General features: G+C 34.3%; 1 protein-coding gene across 1 annotated transcript in view; it reads right to left on the bottom strand.

Moving 5' to 3' along the window:
• Positions 1-1,741: 1,741 nt before the first annotated feature.
• LOC145254688 (uncharacterized) overlaps positions 1,742-18,628 on the bottom strand; it is a 211,898-nt gene continuing 195,011 nt past the window's right edge. The window contains exon 22 of the mRNA XM_080113348.1: positions 1,742-1,879. Within this exon, the coding sequence (XP_079969474.1) occupies positions 1,812-1,879 (68 nt within the window). The 3' untranslated portion in view covers positions 1,742-1,811. The remainder of the gene's footprint in view (positions 1,880-18,628) is intronic.

Below are 18,628 nucleotides of genomic sequence, written 5' to 3'. Positions count from 1 at the left end.
AATAATCTGAGACAAGACTGAAGTTGTTGACTGGTGCATTGTCTTGGTGGAAATGCCACTGACTCAATTTGAAGAGTGCTGGCCTCTTCCGACGGAATCTCTTAAAACCTCAACGGTGACTGGCTAGTGAGAACCTGTTACATGAAAGGGCTGCCCCTTTGTTTTTAAAATGAATATGCAAATTTATTAACATTCTTACATGAGAAGGGCTGTCCCCTTCTCATGTAAGAAGGCAGACTAGATCAGTGAAAATGATATTAGGAAAAGGCTAGAATCGAACCCTGTAGGCAAGTGGATAATTGAAATCCTAGGAATGCAGTCCATTGTTAATTCTTTTAGAAATAACTATTATTTATGTCAAAAAAAAAAGCGATTGTCCATCCTTTTAGAATAACTGGATATTAAATATGTCAGTTAAAAGGATGGGCAATGCGAGTTAAAAATATTGTTTAAAAATAGGCTAGATATTAAACAATTAGAATTGAGAATTCTTTGTTTGCCAAAAGTGTATTTTGACAGACATATGTAAATCCATGCGAAAGTTAGTCACGTTGGGAATCACACGTCTGACGTCATAAAGGCGATTTCTCAATATATGAATCCAAGGTTCGAAGTTAGGAAGTTGATTAGGACCAGATAATCAGAGCAGATCACACACGGTGATGAAGTCAATTGGAGAGTAGGAGCCCCTTAGAGGCGAGGGGAGAAGAGTATGCCATTTAATCGAAAAGGCTTGAATTCCTGACTTCATCAATCGGCCGACAGATGAATAAAGAAATCACCATTAATAATTTGTAACTGTTTGTCTTGTGTCGTTTTTACAACCGAAAAGGTAAATGTGTTTTGTATATTAATCTATAAACGAACTCTTATATAACCCCCTTATAAGCAATGTGCCTCCTCCATCATAAGTGAAGTATCTCCTCCCCTGTATATGGGTTAAGAACTGTTGCATTATATCTCCCAGTCTGTAGTAATATGAAGTCCCCAAAAATCATCCCAATCTGTTATAAATGTCTCCCTTTATCATCAGAGTCGTCATGATGTACAAAGAACGTTTATAAATGTCTCCCTTTATCATCAGATTTATCATGATGTACAAAGAACTTTTATAAATGTCTTCCCCTCAGTATTTCCATCACTATCGTTTTTCGTGTATTATGAGTCCCCGTTATATATGTCCCCATGTAAACCCGCTACACAACAAACCCTGTGTATGTAGAGTAGATAATGCCCTGCTATAAAAAAAAGGATCATAATAAGTTTCTGGGTTAATTTGATTTGTCTGGCCTTCTGGGAGAGCCAGCATGCTTTCTTTTGGTCTCTGGATCACAGCAGTAGATCCAGTTTTCATCGAAGGTCACCAGACCATAAATAACTGCGGTATCTGAATTGATCAGGTCGACCGTCTCCCTGCGGTTGGGACAACGTCTTTCTTTCTAATCTTCTATGAACACCCTTGGGACAAACTTCGCGCAAATCTTCCGCATCGGGAATAATTGTGTGTACAGTTCCCACACTAACATCAAACTGAGCGTTTATTGTTTCTATGGACACACGAGAATCCTTATCCATGAAATTCTTTATTTGGCCAATCAACTTTGGTGTTCTGACTTCCTTACACTTCCCACGCGTCTCATCATACCTCACACTCACTGCCTTCCTTGAATCTCTTATGCCACTCACAAACTGATGCTCGATTCATGCAAGATGGTCCAAAAGCAGTCTGAAGCATTGTATCTTTTTTCCAAGTTTAAAACAAAATTTTATTGCATATCGTTCTTCTAAAGTTAAGATTGCATTTTTGAAATTCACCGGCTCTGACAATCAGGCTTTAGTAGGGTGTATTCCAATTCCTGCTGTAGGCGTTCATTTGAACCTGAAATCATAAAAATTGGTCAGTCATCTCATAAGATGTATAGCAATAACACACTGAATTTTCAAGAGTTTACGAAAATTTTAAATGCCTGTACAAAAATCTCTGGAAAATTATTTTGGCATTTCGTAATATCCCTAAAGGCAAATCGTTTAAATTATCGCTACGAAGTACAAATAGTTTATCCGTTTTTATTTCTTAATTTTAATCGAAACTGAAATGAAACTTTGGGTAATTCGGGCAGCATGCGAGGAAAAAAGAATTTAAATAGTTTTTTGTTATTGTTATTGCTTTGTTCCCGCCTAAAATAAAGGCTGGAACGATAAATTTGTCGCCCCAGAAAAGATGCCGTGATTCCATTTCCACTTGATGAAAACCGGTTTTCATTTTTTTTTTTTTTTTTTTTTTGCAGACCATCTACTAGTTGTTCAGTTGTGTACAAATCAAGAGTGATAGGGGCCTTTATTATATTTAAAAATGACACAATGTTCAACGAGCGAGATCGGAGATGCGCCGCTGTACAACTCATACTCTCTACCGATCCAAGTTATGACAACAGGGCCATTGCTAGCTCACTCAAAATGCAAATCCGGACGCCTCAATATCTAAGGGTATATATATATATATATATATATATATATATATATATATATATATATATATATATATATATATATATATATATATATAAGGTTATATGTATATATATATATAAGGTTATATGCATATATATATATATATATATATATATAAGGTTATATGTATATATATATATATATTTATATATATATATATATATACATATATATATATAAGGGTATATATATATATGTATAATCAATCATAATTTCTCACGTTCTTGTTATTGAACATATGCACAATAATGATCTGAGAGATTAGGGCATTTTTCCCACTCTGTCTAATTTCTCAAGACGGATATTTATTTTTGTTTTTTGCTATTTTTTGTTGCTTTTTTTGTTTTTGTTGTTTTTTATTTATTTTTTTGTTGTGTTTTTTGTTGCTTTCCAACTGACTACAATATGGTCATCTTCATTTTTTTCTTGTTTTTTTTTTTTGTTTGATTGTTGTTGTTTTTTTTTACTTTCGACTTGAGAGCAAGTTCACCCTCTCGGCTGACCCCAATGTGTGAAAGACGGCGACACGGGCATAACAAGAAGAGAAGGCGAATGGGGAGGGGGATCTACGGCATTCGGTTGGGGTTGGCATTGTCAAAGAGACAGGCCTCGATGGAGAGATAAACAGGTAGGAAAAGTGAGACAGACAAACAGACAGAGACAAGCAAAGAGACAGACAGGCATAATGATACAGACAGACAGAGAGATATAAACAGACAGACAACGTTAGATAGAGAGAAAAATAAATAGAAAGAAAAAAGGTGAGATGGAGAAATAAATGAAAAATGGTGAGATCGTTCTACCGCTCCAGTAGGTGTGTCAGAAACTGACCTTACGAATGCGTGAAAAAATATTGAATAATTCGACTCCCTGTCTTTCCAAGCTTATAACTACTCGAAAAATGTCATTCAAACCCTATTTTTTTTTTCAATGGAGCAAGGACCAATGTTTCATTAAAAAAAAAAAAAAAAAAAAAAAAAAAAAACGTGTTTTTTAAAAAAAAAGGTTTTAAACTTCGGACTTTACAGGTAAATTTCTAAAAAAACACTTCTTTTTTTGTTTTAAATTTGAATATATTATTTATTGACCTTTTATCTTCAATTTGTGATATATAAAACTTTGGTGAGTAAATTAATTATTTACCTTTTAATAGACATTCAAAATGGGGGAGTTGAATTTAAAAAAAAAACGTTTGTCTAAAATAATATATTCGGTTTATTGGAAAGAGCATAAAATTACACATTAACCCTGAAAATATCATAAAAATTGAATCAAGAGAAAAATTTTGATAGATTTTTAAAATTTAAAAATGTAAAAATATTTAACTCGTAAAATTCAATTGATTTCATTACGTTGTTTTTTTTTAAAATAAAAAATAATATTTCTATTACTTTTTATACAACTTTAATAGTTTATTTTGGAAGTATAATCCATAATGAAAATAAACATCCCACTTTTAAAAGAGAAATTACGAGTTTTTTATATTTTATTCGCAGTTTCATGTTAGGGGTGTCAAAAATTCCCCCCAAATTCTGATACACCTAGTTGTGGGGTGTTTATTCCGAAAGCCGTTCTTAACATGGGGAGGTTACCGCTCCAGTAGATATCTCACTGCTAATGCAATTCTCTACTTGTATCAGAGCCAAGTACATCCAAGGTTGGAGTACAGTTGTCACATCTGGGCAGGAGCTGCTAGGAAGACATATCCTGCCTTGACAAAGTTCAAAATAAACCTCGTAGCCTAGTGGGCGGGGGTGCTCTTTTCTCTTGACTGCAACCTCTTTCCAACAGAAGAGACGCTGCGAGCCTGTCTCTGCTTTATCGTTGTTTTCATGGCAAGTGCTCGTCTGAGCTCCAATCTATGGTCCCTTCTGACCTGACTTTCGCGAAAAGCACTCGTCTATCTGAAACCACTATCAATAATTTCCTCCACTGTTTATCTCTGCCCAAGCCTAAACGTAGATTCCATGAACAAAGATTCTTTCTTAGAACTGCACGCCTGTGGAAATCTGTTCCGTTTTCCTGCTTTCCAACTGACTACAATATGGTCATCTTCAAGTCCTACATAAACAAATTCTTGATGAGCCATCTCCTTAAGTAATCCAATTTACCAAATTTCCACTACTATCGATTACTCCGATATTGTCCCAGTGACTACTGTACACTCATTAACCCCTAATCTCGAGTAGCCTCCCGGCCTTGATAAGTGGTGAGTCCTTTGTAAAAAAAATAAATAAATAAATAAAAAAAATAAATAAATAATCAGAGACAGAAAAGAGAGAAAAGAAAAAGAGAGACTTAGAGAGAGATAGGGTTGATTGGAAAACATGAGAGGAAGAAAAACAAAAAGATTCAAAATGAATTAAGTGACGGGAAAATAAATATATATTTTTTTTTTACACATTGATCACCACTTATCAAGGCCCGAAAGCCACTCAGGGATAAGGGAAAAATGTTTTTAATATAACGCCTACACACAAAAATGACTTAAGAGATCCGATCGCAACACGTATGTGTGTGTGTGTGTGTGTGTGTGTGTGTGTGTGTGTGTGTGTGTGTGTGTGTGTGTGTGTGTGTGTGTGTGTATGCGTGGGCGCATATGTGTGCACGCAAGTGTTGGTGCGCGTATACGTGTGCGTTTATGTGTTTGTGTATGTGCGTGTATGTGTATGTGTATATATTTATGTGCGTATGTGTACGTGTGTATGTATGTGTGGATGTGTGTACGTACATGTGTGCGTGCGTGTGTATATGTGTCTGTGTTTGTGCTTGTGTGCGTCTGTGTGTGTACATATGTTTGTGTGTATGTGTCATGTGTTTGTGTGTGAGCTAGTGCGCGTTTGTGTCCCTGTGTGTATGTATGTATTATGTATGTATGTGTCTGTGTCTGTGCTTGTGTGCGTTTGTGTACGTATGTGCATATGTGTATGTATTATGTGTCTGTGTGTACTTTTGTACGTTTCTATGTGTGTTAGTGTGCATCTGTGTATGTATGTATGTGTCTGTGTGTGTTGTGCGCGTTCCAGTGTGTGTTTGTGTTCGTATGTGTGTATGCGTGTGCGTAGGTTTGTGTATGTGTGTGTACAAGTTTCAGTAAGTGTGTATGTGTGTGTGTCTATGTGTGAGTGTGTGTTGCAATCAAACCTCACTAAAATCGCGAAAAGTCGGTCGGTTAAAGAGAAAACAAATAACGTGTCAAAAATGTCTGCGGTGCTGATCAAATTCCTCGGCGTGAAGATAAATTTGTATACACTTAAGCGATAAAACCATTAGTCCGTGCTCAAGCTACAGATGCCTAGATAATAAGGTCATACCTATAAGAGGCCTGTCATCTATGCAACTAAGGCGTGCATTCGAGAACTTACATTACTAATACATTGTATACACTTAAACAATAAAAACTATGGCTCCGTGCACACTCCATATTTATATGGAACTATAATTCTACGGCATAATCACGTTGACACAACGATTCTCGTTAAATCACCGAAGTTAAGCACTGGTACGTTTGGCGAATACCAAATGGATAACAAAATGCAGAATATATATATATATTGAGTCAGTTGCCTGTCTAGCTGCACTGATGAGCTGTGAAACAGCGAAACAGTACTATATGTGAATTACTATAATGCTTCCTATCCTGTGTTGAGCATACTGGGAAGTGATAGACAAACTGCCATCAGCATATTAAGCGACGCTCTTTGTGTAAACAAATCGAGCGGAGGCATTTGGACTATGTCAAAACATCGTTAATTCATTACCCACACAGCAGCAGCCGCATAGCGCAATGGTGAGAAGCCTTGATTGTCATTTGAGCGGTCGGGTTTCGATCGTGGCTCAAATGACCTTGTAACAGATGTTATAACCCAACATCCGGTTTATGACTTCCAGCTGCGCAAGCGGACATAAACAATTAATCAACGCGACAATAAAACGTATTGTTTCACTGTGTACGTTTTCAGCGTCCCAGTTGTTGTTTTTTTTTTTTCGCGTTTAAATTAAAAGATATATCAAAATTTGAATTTAACTTATTTTTCTATCTGTTCAGTGCACATTTGCCTACAAGTATGGCAAACCACTCATAATTTAATAGCTGTAAGTTTTGTTTTCAAAAATAAACAATTATAAACAGAACGATTCATAGAAATCCATATTCTTTTTTCATTTTGATATACTTTCATAGAAATGTTTCGCTTATTTCACAAGAAAAATGTATCTTTAAGCAACAAGTGTTACGCTAATACATTAATATCATAGCTAATATAACATACTGACGCAACGAGTCACGTGTAGTCTATATATATAGTCACGTGTAGTTGTATATATATATATATATATATATATATATATATATATATATATATATATATATATATATATATATATATATGCAGTGATGATCATATTTATTGGCACGGTAAAATAAAAGTTAAATTTTGTCTAATAAATTCTAAAAAAAGGGATTAAATTAAAGAAAATAACAAAGTATATTATGTATTTTTAACTGGCCTTTCCGATGCAGCAATCAGATTTTAGAAAAAATAAATAACAAAGGAACAACAAACATAATTGCAAAAAACCCTTGTTCAAAATTATTGGCACGGCTTTGTTTTTCTTTTAGTATCAGTATAATATCAATCAATTTCCGGTTTACGTGCTTTCTGAACTTTTTTATAGCCATATTATGCTTGTTTAACGCTAATTCAGTGAATAATTTTTTTCAGATAATTTTTAGATAGCGATTTATTTAAACTATTATAAGTGACTAAATTATAATTTTCAATCGCCATGGTTAAAACTAAGGAACACAGCGAAGACGTCAGGAAGCTTGTTGTAGCATGCCATACCAATGGGGAGGGCTATGATAAGATTTCAAAGAAGCTAAACCTTCCCAAATCCACTGTTAGAGCCATAATAAACAAGTTCAAATCGCAAGGCCACGTTATGAGTTTAGAGGGTAGAGGGAGAAAAAGGATTCTTTCCCCAAGAGATGAACGGAAAATTGTTCGACAAGTAAAACAAAACCCAAGGATCTCTGTTGGGGAGATTGTTGATGAACAGAGCACCTCTGGAGTGAATGTATCTCGACATACAGTTGGTAGAGTTTTGAAGAGAGCTGGTTTAAAAGCATGTCGTCCGAGAAAGACTCCCTTATTGAAGCCTATGCACCTGAAAGCAAGGCTAGCCTTTGCAAAACGTCATATTGATAAAGATGTTGCATTCTGGAAACGTGTTCTATGGACTGACGAAACGAAAATAGAGTTATTTGGCCATAATAAAGTGTCTTATATTTACAGAAAATCTGGCGAAGCTTTCCTGCCTAAGAACACCATACCCACAGTGAAGCACGGTGGAGGCAGTTTGATGTTTTGGGGATCCTTTGCTGCCTCTGGACCAGGGCGACTTGTTAAGGTCACAGGTAGCATAAAAAAGGAAGATTATGTTAAAATATTGGATGAAAACCTGAAAGACTCTGCTAAAGAGCTCTCACTTGGTCGTCGTTGGTGGTTCATGCAAGATAATGACCCAAAGCATTCGGCTAAACTGACTAAGAAATGGCTTGAGGACAATCATATTAATGTTTTGGAGTGGCCATCACAAAGCCCAGACCTTAATCCAATTGAAAATTTATGGAGAACATTAAAATTGAGGGTAATGCAAAGGAAGCCTAAGAATCTTATTCAATTGGAGGATTATTGTCAGGAAGAGTGGGCTAAAATTACTACTGAAGAGTGCAACAACTTGGTTGTAAACTATGAAAAGCGACTGAGGAAGGTAATCAAGGCCAAAGGCTATACAATTGATTATTAAATAAATCGTGCCAATAATTTTGAACAAGGGTTTTTTGCAATTATGTTTGTTGTTCCTTTGTTATTTCTTTTTTTCTAAAAATCCGATTGCTGCATCGGAAAGGCCAGTTAAAAATACATAATATACTTTGTTATTTTCTTTAATTTAATCCCTTTTTTAGAATTTATTAGACAAAATTTAACTTTTATTTTACCGTGCCAATAAATATGATCATCACTGTATATATATATATATATATATATATATATATATATATATATATATATATATATATATATATATATATATATATATATATATATATGATACGTTCCAAATAGCGTAATGTAAGCAAATAATAAGTTTTTTTTTATTGCATTTTCACTTCAAACAAGGCACATTGCCACTTTGTTGTAGGGGGCTACTATCAGGGACATAAGCATCAGGAATACTGTGTAGGAAGTTGGGCAACAAGATATCGGTTCACGTTACACTTGAACTTCTGCATGTCAGTACAGTCGAGGAAGCAGGGACCCGGAAGGGTATTCCAAAGTCTAGCTGTTCTGGGAAAGAAACTACTGGAGTAGAAGGCTCTCTTGCATCTAGGGATCTCTACTGTGAAGGGGTGGGATTTAGCTGCTTGTCGGGTTTGTCGGGGGATTTACGTCGAGGGGGCACAAGTGCTTATAGTTCGTCAGAGCATTCACCGTTAAAGTACTTGTAGAACAGGCAGAGGGATACAATATTTCGTCGATGTGACAGAGGCTGAAGTTTAGCAGACAGTTCAGGACCTATCAGATTGGTGACTCTCTTTTGAACGTTGTCTAGGAGCGAGAGACTAGTGGCAGATGCACCAGCCCAAATATGACAACAATACTCCATACATGGGCGAATGGTGGCCTTATAGAGGTATAGGATACTTTCAGGCGTTAATAGCTTTATAGCACGGTAGAGAGAACCCACCTTCTTCGCAGTGGTCCTGGTAACGTTCTCAATGTAATTGTTCCAACTCGTGTTTCGTGTGAACGTTAGGCCGAGGGGTTTAAAAGATGTACTTTCAGATAAAAAGTCATTTGCCATTGCTATTGGCGGTAGGGAAGGTTTCTTGTAATTATTGAAGGAAACAAGTTTAGTCTTGGCAGCATTGAAGGTGACCATCCATTTTTGTCCCCATTCCACTACGGATCGGAGGTCTTCTTCTAGTGTTTCTGCCATTTCTTTAGATATGTGTTCATTTGTTTTCCTGTCGTGTCTGTTATAGAGCGTGGTGTCGTCAGCATACATACCCATCTCACAGACAATTTTGTCAGGGAGGTCATTTATGAATATTAGGAATAACAGAGGTCCAAGGATCGAACCCTGGGGCACTCCCGCATTTATATCATATTGTTTAGATCTACGACCATCAAGGACAACCTGGATTTTTCTCTTATCTAAGAAGGATCTAATTATGTTATGTATTCTTCCAGTGATACTGTATGATCTGATTTTCTTGAGAAGACCCTCATGCCATACCCTGTCATAAGCCTTAGATATATCTAGAGCTACCGCTCTACCCTCCACCGCTTTGTCCAGTGACTGGTATATACGTTCTGAGATTACAGTTAGGATGTCTGCTGTGGAACGGGCTTGCCTGAATCCATATTGTTGGTCAGTCAGAAGTTTAGCATCTGTAGGGTGATGGACTAGAGCTTGGTTAATTATGGTCTTAAATATTTTGGCGAAAAGTGGGAGGAGTCTAATGTGGCGATAATTTACTGGGTCAATTCTTTCGCCAGAATTCTTGAAAACTGGCACTACAGAAGCAATTTTTCCAGCAGGCAGGAAAGCAAGATTCATTAAGGCATTTGTTGTAAAGTTTGGAGAGAACTGGAGCTACTTCGGCGGCGCACTTTTTTAATAGCACAGCCGGGTCCACATGCTTTTGAAGTGTCAAGGTTTTTGTTTTTCATGGTATTTGCAGCTTCTCTTCTAATTTTAGGATTTTTTAATCATGCCCAAACGTAATTTTTGATGGATTGATTGTTGCTATTTCTTCTGATGAGTTAAGGACAAAATAGATTCACTGATTGATATAATGATTAAGTAAATGATTTCGTACTACGAAACAGATACTGTCAACAAGTGTAAATGTACACCTGAATTAAAGGAATAAATTGTAAGATGGTCAACATCATGAAATTTGGAATATAGACATTTATCATGTATTCATTATATGTTCTGTAATTACATTGAGTTTTTAAATAAAGTTTAGTACATATGAAAAGGAAATATAAGTTAATAATATATATACATATATATATATACATATATATATACATATATATATATACATATATATATGTATATATATGTATATATATATATACATATATATATACATTTATAGTTATCAATTACTAAATTGAGACAAGATGTCATATTCCAAAAATCGCATCTGACCTAAAAACATTATTATTAGAAGGCCATCCTTATTTTCGAGTGACCTTTGTTTCTCTAAAGCTTGACATGCAAAGCATGACCACCTCCTTATTTTCTTAGGGGCGAGGGCGAAAGATGAATTCTAAGAACAGATACTAAACTTTGATCTTAGCCAAAAGACCAAGTAAAAAACAGATGCATATTATATATTTATAGTTCATTATATTGAGACAAGATGTAATATTCCAAACACCACACATCGCTAAACATATTTTACGAAACCTACTTTTAATATGTTAGTTAATCTAAAAATGATTAAGTATCGAAAATTTCATGGAACTCTGATTTTTGCTAGATTTTTTTTATGCCTTCACAATGGTCACTACGTAGGAACATTGTTTTAAAGCGCAGATAATGTAAGCACGATTTTGGTCTCGCGTTTTCATTATTTTTGTATGCTGTAAAAAAAATTGTTTAAAAATATCAGCAGTTCATTTGAAGCTTTTTATTTGAACAGTTAGGATGAGAATATAAAATTATATTACAATTACATCGTGTTACATATGGGGGGGGGGTAAATCTATGGCGCGCATTGGAGATACCTAGTGTTTTTAGTGAAAAAAAGTCTATCGTTATAGGCTACAAATATTGCACGCCATTAACATGTAATCTAAAATATGCTTTCCGAATTATGTCCCCTGTTTCTGAACTCTTCACCGTGTACTTTATAACATTAACGAAAAAGGCAATTTTACCCAATTTTCCGTAAAAATTATATTATATAAATAAGTTTTTACTCGGTGAATTTTCCTAATTATTTTTTCGACATGACAAGTAAGTACGTAATATTGTTTTTGTTTAAAACATTTTTTTAAAAAATCCATCTGTCGCCTTTATTCCAACAAGCGTCGTCTTTACAGTTTGATTGTCTCCTGCTTCAAACTTAATTCTTTTTTGTTTTTATGTTGTTTTTTTAAGCTATATCGAATAAAATTATTGGGAGTTACCATTTATCAAGGCGCTATGGCCACTCGAGGATAAAGGTTAATGAATGTAAGGTAGTGGTGTAGCAATCGTTAATGGTGTAAATTGGATAGAACTTGATTAAGAAAACAGATCAACAAGAACTTGTTACATTGGACCTGAAGGCTATAATGTTGTATTCAACCGGAAATCATGCCAGCGAGATAGTGTTCCATAAGTGAGCAGTCCTAGGAAAGAAGCTTTGTTTATGGAATCTGCGTTTAGATTTGGGCACAGTTAGAGAGTGGGGGGGAATAGTATCTAGTGGTTGTAGCTAAACGAGTGTTTTTGTGAATGTTTGGAAAGATTGGAGTTCAGTCGAACACTTGCTATAAGAATAACGATAGCGCAGAAATAGGCTCGCAACATCTCTTCTGTGGGAAATTGGTTGGAGGGAAGTGAAAAGGACAGCATCTACTAGATTTCGAAGTCGGTTTTGAACTTTATCAAGGCTGGATAGTTTTAGTATAAATCGAATCGTGTTCTTTATTTTAATGCTAATGTTAACACTGAAACAATACAAAAAACTGTGGAATTCTAGTTTTTCTTTATTGACCTACTAGCATTTCAGCCCGACGTTGTCCGGGTGTTTGGAGGTGTATGCTGAGCAAAAAAAAAAAAAAAAAGTCAATTTTTTTTTAACTTTGACCCCTATTATGACCCCTTAACATTTATTGTTTTGGGCTCAAATCAAATTATTAAGTTAGATCCATGTCCAAGGAACCTATATCTAAAATTTCAAGTGTTTAGACCAAAAATTGTCGGAGGAGTTTGGTAGAGTTCTCAAAGGTCAAATCGTGTAACTTTGACCCCTTAATCGCAAAATTTCTGCCCGAAAACGGATCACATAGATTTTCCCAAATCTCAGTACCCTGTATATCAAATTTGGAGCCTATAGACTAAAAATTGACAGAGTTATTGGGTAGGGAAATGTACACAGACAGACAGACACACACACAGACACACAGACACGTTCACTTTTATAGATATATAGATTGAATAATTTCAGTCTCATTATAAATCGTGTGTCTTATTTTTCCCTTTATTTTCAATGCAAGTTTAAAATTTTCTAATATTTTTTGTAAAACACTTCTCATTCACTATCGAAGGCGATCCACCCTCCCAGGCCTTTCCTTCTCTCTTTGAGAAGAGGTTTAATTTATTGCTAATCGTTTGAGGCGCCCTTACCGGGGAATGCCGACGAGACTGTCCAGTCACATTTTGCAGGTCATAGTATTCCCTTCGGGGGCACTGACTTCTTAATCCCACTTTTTTCCGACCCTGGTGTCTAAATTGTTGCAGTGGGCGAGAACGAAAACCCCTGACTATTGAACAGATCTACTTGTTTCTACATCAGGCATGACGTCATTTTTCAGGGACACGGCCTCTCTTAACGGTGGTCGTGGTGAAATTCGCACCAATTGGCTTTTGATTTTATTTCTTCTTCTTCTTCTTCTTCTTCTTCTTCTTTGTCTTCGTCCTTTCCGTCGTCTTCTTCCTCTTCGTCACCTTCTCTTCTTCCTCTTCTTTTTCTTCTTCTTCTTCTTCTTCTTCTTCTTCTTCTTCTTCGTCACCTTCTTCTTCTTCTTCTTCTTCTTCTTCTTCTTCTTCTTCTTCTTCTTCTTTTACGCCAATGTAAGTTGTTATTGAAATGCCAAGCCCCACGCAACTGTGTACAATTATCTACCGAACCCTAAAACCGTGCAGGCCCGTCTGTTGGCAAATATAAACGCTGTCAAGGACCTAAAGTGCAGTTTGTATTGAAATACGATAAATAATTCTGAATGTTGTTGTTTCGTTCTATTAAGCGGCAACTTGTCAACGCCTTCGGTTATCGAATCGCAACTTCGCTTACTAAATGGATGTCGGCGCCATAATTCGCGCTTCTTCTCCAAAATCACTTTTTTTTTCGTTTTCCTTTTTCTTAAACAAGTATAACTCAGGCTCCATTGTAGTATAGGAACCGTTGTAATATCTCCGGTGCTTATGGACGTCGGTTATCATTTAAACCAGCGCATTTTAAAGCAAAACATTATTACGTACTTGCGGGTTATGTCGACATATTCCAAAAATTACGAAAAGTGGTCCAGTAGATGTGGTATAGATGTAATTTTAACAAAAATCAATCATTCACAATTACGTTCTGAAAAAAAAAAAAGTTTGTTGTTGTTTAAAAATAGTGGGCTCTTAATTGAAGTCAATTTCAATCAAGGGTTATCTCCCTTGTTTGTCATTCTGAATCGGTCACACAACTCTTTCATATTAAAACATACGATAAAACTCGATAATTCGATAAAATTCTATTGTAGTTATTTTTCTACTGAATCATTTTTTTTTTTTTTTTTTTTTTCATAAAATTTGAATTTTTGGACAAGTAAGCAGGTTTTCACCTGAAATGCGTTGGTTTAAAAGATCACTATTCTACACAAGCACCCTAAATTTTCTCGGAAATGTTAAAATGCGCAAGCACCCTATCTTCTTACTAAAAGGCACAAGCACCCTATCTTCTCATGAAGTTTTGAGATGAGGATTGATAATTTATATTATTTGGCTATTTCTAACTATTGTTCTTATCTTGAGTGTTATTTTTAAAACATGGCGTAGTGGATAAAGTACTTAGTAATTCAGTTGCAAGTTATATTCTTCTGGATGGTTGATGATGATTGCGAATTACTCCAGAATTCCCAAGCCGCCCGCACCGCGGAACCCAAGAACGGAAGAGGCAAGTTACAAAAAAAAAACGTTCAATGACTCGCAATACAAGCATTCTTCATCCCGTGCACAAATTCTTACACACTAGCGAGAATCAGGCCAAAAGAAACGAATTGCTACTCACAGCGGACCCTAACAAGGTAAAGCAACACATATTGCATAAATGACCATTTATTGAGTGAATATACGAATTTAGGAAAACTCGTCCACAGAAAACTCGTCCATGGGAAACTCGTTCATTTTTAGCTAGGTAGAAAAATTGGTTCATTATTGAATAAATATCGTTTGAAAACACATTTTATGACTATTCTTGAAGGAAATATTGTTTTTAAAAGAGAATACACACCTCATAATAATTTTTAAAAATATTTTTACTTGTTTGCTATTGTTTTTAAAAAATTGATTTTTCTAAGTGTTTGCTTCTAACCTAACTTTGTAAGGTTTTAGAAGTCTAACTTATTTTAAGGCGTTTATTTAGTTTAAAACACACAAGTTTTGCCGAGTGCTACTTTAGAACGAAGAAATGTCCAACATGAGAGGATCGCATCTTGGGAGTTTCAATAATCGCTGAAACATAGAAAATTTCAGAAAATACTGAGGTAGATATAATTTTAAAAAGAGCCCCCCTCCCTCTTCCAAAAGACAATAAATTTTGATATTTTTAAATATAATTTAGGGGGGGGGCTTTTTAAAATCTATATCTCCCTTAAAAACAAAACAATAGACAATAAAAAACTGAAATCACAAAGATTTTTGAATAACATGAGTTTTTTTTTTTTGTCTTTGATTTTTACAAAGATCACTGCTCGGAAAAAATCAAACTACCGGAAGTGGATATGGTTGTTTATGTAACGAAAACGAGTGGAAGACACAAAAAACGAAATCATATATCTATTTTTAAAAATTACTTTAGTTTTAAACACTTCCTGTGTTATTACAAAAAAAAAACATTTCTTGTATTATAAAATAATAATATATTTAGAAAAAAATTTAGTTTTAACACTTTTGTGTTCACGAAACAACAAAAGGCACTTGTGCAGTATGCGAACAGCGGCCATATTTTCTTAGTGCATTTTACTAATCTGTCGCCAGTTGGCGTTTCTCGGTCAAAAATCATGTCAATTATTAATTTGTTGTTGACCCTTCAAAATTTCTTTAATTAAAAAAAAATATTTCATTTAAATTATTTATTTGTTAAAAAAAAGCTATTTTACTTTACCAAAATCGAATATTGCTTTCATTACAAAATTGTTTTATTAAAATTATATTTTCTTACGCAGACTTTTCAATAAATGTTTTTACAATTATATTTTGATACATTTTTATACAATAAATGTTTTTACAATTATATTTTGACACATTTTTATACAATGTTTTGGTTTTAAAATATTTTTCTGTTCGGAAAGAAAAATCTTGTTTGTTACTTATTTGCGGCATTAATTGACTAAGAAGAAATTGGAGTTATACCCCCTAACAATAGCCGGCGTCTGCACACTGCAGAAGTGCCTCCCCAAATGACTTCTAAACAAAAAATTCTTATATTATCAAATAATAAAACAAATGTTTTATACAAAATACTTAATTTAGTTTTAATACTAACATAATAATTTAATAAATTATTTCATATAATTTAATATTAAATAATACAAGAAGTGTTTTCTTTGTTTTGTAATAGCATAAGAATCGTTTAAACTAAATTAATTCTTCTGAATAAAATATTTGTTTTCTTTGATAATTCATAAGTGTTTTATTTCTTTTTTTTTTTTAGTTTTGTTTCGTAATAACACAAAAAAAGTGTTAAAACTGAAGTATTTTTTTTAATAAATATTTTTGTTTCGTTTCTGTGTCTTGACTTCGTGAGTCCGTGATCAAGTTTTTTTTTTTTTAAAACAAGAGTAATAATTTTTTTTAAAATATTATGGAGTGCGTAGTCGCCTTTGAAAATAATTTCTTTTTCAAGAACGGTCATAAAATGTGCTTTCGATCGATATTTATTCAATAATTACCAGGTTTTCTACCAGCACCATATATATATATATATATATATAGTAGTGATGAGACGATTCAAATATTTTCTCGATTATGACACAATTACCGATTCCGTAATAAATTCCCGATTCCGATACAATTTTTTATAAATCTCTAAATATTTAACTATAGAGTTGTTATTTTTCCCTATCACCGTAAAAATAGGTGTTAAATATTTTCTCAAGCGTAAAAATACACTTCTAAAGATTTTAGTTGTATTATTAGTTTAAAATTAATACTGATTATGCTAACAGCACTACTAACACGAGAAAATATTGCCTTAAAAAATTTCAAATAAAAAAGTCAATTAAAAGAATCGCTTTTAGCATCGGAAAATCAGTAGAATTTTTTCTGATTCCGATACCGATTCTGATACCGATCCCAATACTCCCGAAAAGTGTCGATTTTTTTTTTATTCCCTGTCCCGATTTTTTATTTTATTTATTTTTTTTTGTAATGACACTCATATTAAAAACTCTCTTTTTTATTTATTTAAAAAGAAAATACAACTTTGTTATATTTGTGTCATGGAATTGCATTTATCTGCAAAAGATCTAGCTAATTTGCATATTCTTTTAAACATTCATTTTAATTAATTCCCTATTATTTCTTTTAGGTTTTTCTCGTGGGATGATCATCTTTAGTTAACAATTACGTGTAATTATATTCATGCAGATATTCTACATGATTTATACTTGCATAATATTTGCCTTGAAAGGTTATAGTAAACACAAATCTCTTTCTATATATATTTATGTATGCGTATATATATATATATATATATATATATATATATATATATATATATATTTGTTTAAAAAATTTTGCCTACCAAACTCCTCCGTTAGTTTTTGGTCTACAGACATGAAACTTAATATATAGGGTATGTGAAAATTTATATTGAGTTTTAGCCTAGGGAAATCGGTATAAAAGTGTAAAAAAAAAATTTTTTAATGAAATTTGCCAGATTAAGGTTGATCAACGGCATTACGAATATGTATGCGTAACGTAATAGCTATTGGTTCATGTTTTTAGTTTTGGCCTTGCAGTAAACATATCTTCATAGCCCCGGCATTAACGTCAAAGTAAATTGTAAGCTAAACATTTTGGTTTCGATTCTCGATCATTATTATATATTGGGTCTAATATATATGTGTTTTCAATCGATATTTATTCAATAATGGCCCGGTTTTTCTACCTACCTAGCAAAAATGGAGTTTTTCATGGACTAGGTTTCCGTGGACGAGATTTCTGTGGACGAATTTTCTGTGGACGAGCTTTCCTGGCACCATATATTGACGTATCTTTAATGCGATGTGATTCTTGGCAAAATCCAAAAACGTATTCCAAGACCAGTGACCACGCCCCACGATTGTACTACTGTTTTAATTTTTGTTATTATTGTTAGAACAGAAAGCCTCTGTAGAAAGAATCATGTTGCGAGTAGGACCACCATCACAGAATCAGGAATTAAGGGCCATAAAAAAATGTAGTTAATTTGTCCCTTTATTGTAATCGGAATGTCTCGTCGCCGGCGTCAGGTGAGTCGAACCCTTTCCTCGCGCCGATAAGACAAACGTAGAAAACAACGAATATTCCTCGCCTTCCGCCTTATCAGAAAGCGTCGCCAAGTCTAGCTTTGACGAAGGAACTTTTCTTTTTTTTTTTTTCTTTTTTTTTTTTTTTTTTTCTTTTTCACCGATTCCATTCTCTTACGGTGGTCCTTGTTTTTTGGGGCTTTACGTTTACCATTCTCTTCTTCCGAAGTTTCCCAAATTTTTCTAGTCTCCTGTAAACCTGATAATCAAAGCCAAGAACTTAAAAACCAGATAATTGGAGGTACGGGCCTACACAGATAACGAGAGTAAGGTTACCGTTTCGAAGAGTTTGACAGTAAGTTGTCAGGTCAAGGGAGACAACAAGGCAGTGGCTGGAAAGAAGGTAATCTTTACACGTTTGTTCACAGGTCAGAAGAGTCCTTCCACCAAATACACCTGGAAATACTCGTTTTTAATTAACAATAATCAGAACAATCAAAATCCAATTGTTTCTAAGTAGAGTACTTGTGGTGTGGTCCCTGGCTTTAGTAGGGCCATTTTGGACGATGATAGCGAGCCAAGAGCCATGCTGACATCTATATATC

Source organism: Euprymna scolopes, chromosome 30 (genome assembly GCF_053919585.1).
Source record: "Euprymna scolopes isolate OS-2025 chromosome 30, ASM5391958v1, whole genome shotgun sequence".
Classification (NCBI taxonomy): Eukaryota; Metazoa; Mollusca; class Cephalopoda; order Sepiida; family Sepiolidae; genus Euprymna; species Euprymna scolopes.
The sequence above is the reverse complement of the archived record's forward strand: the minus strand, read 5'-3'. Positions and strand labels throughout refer to the sequence as shown.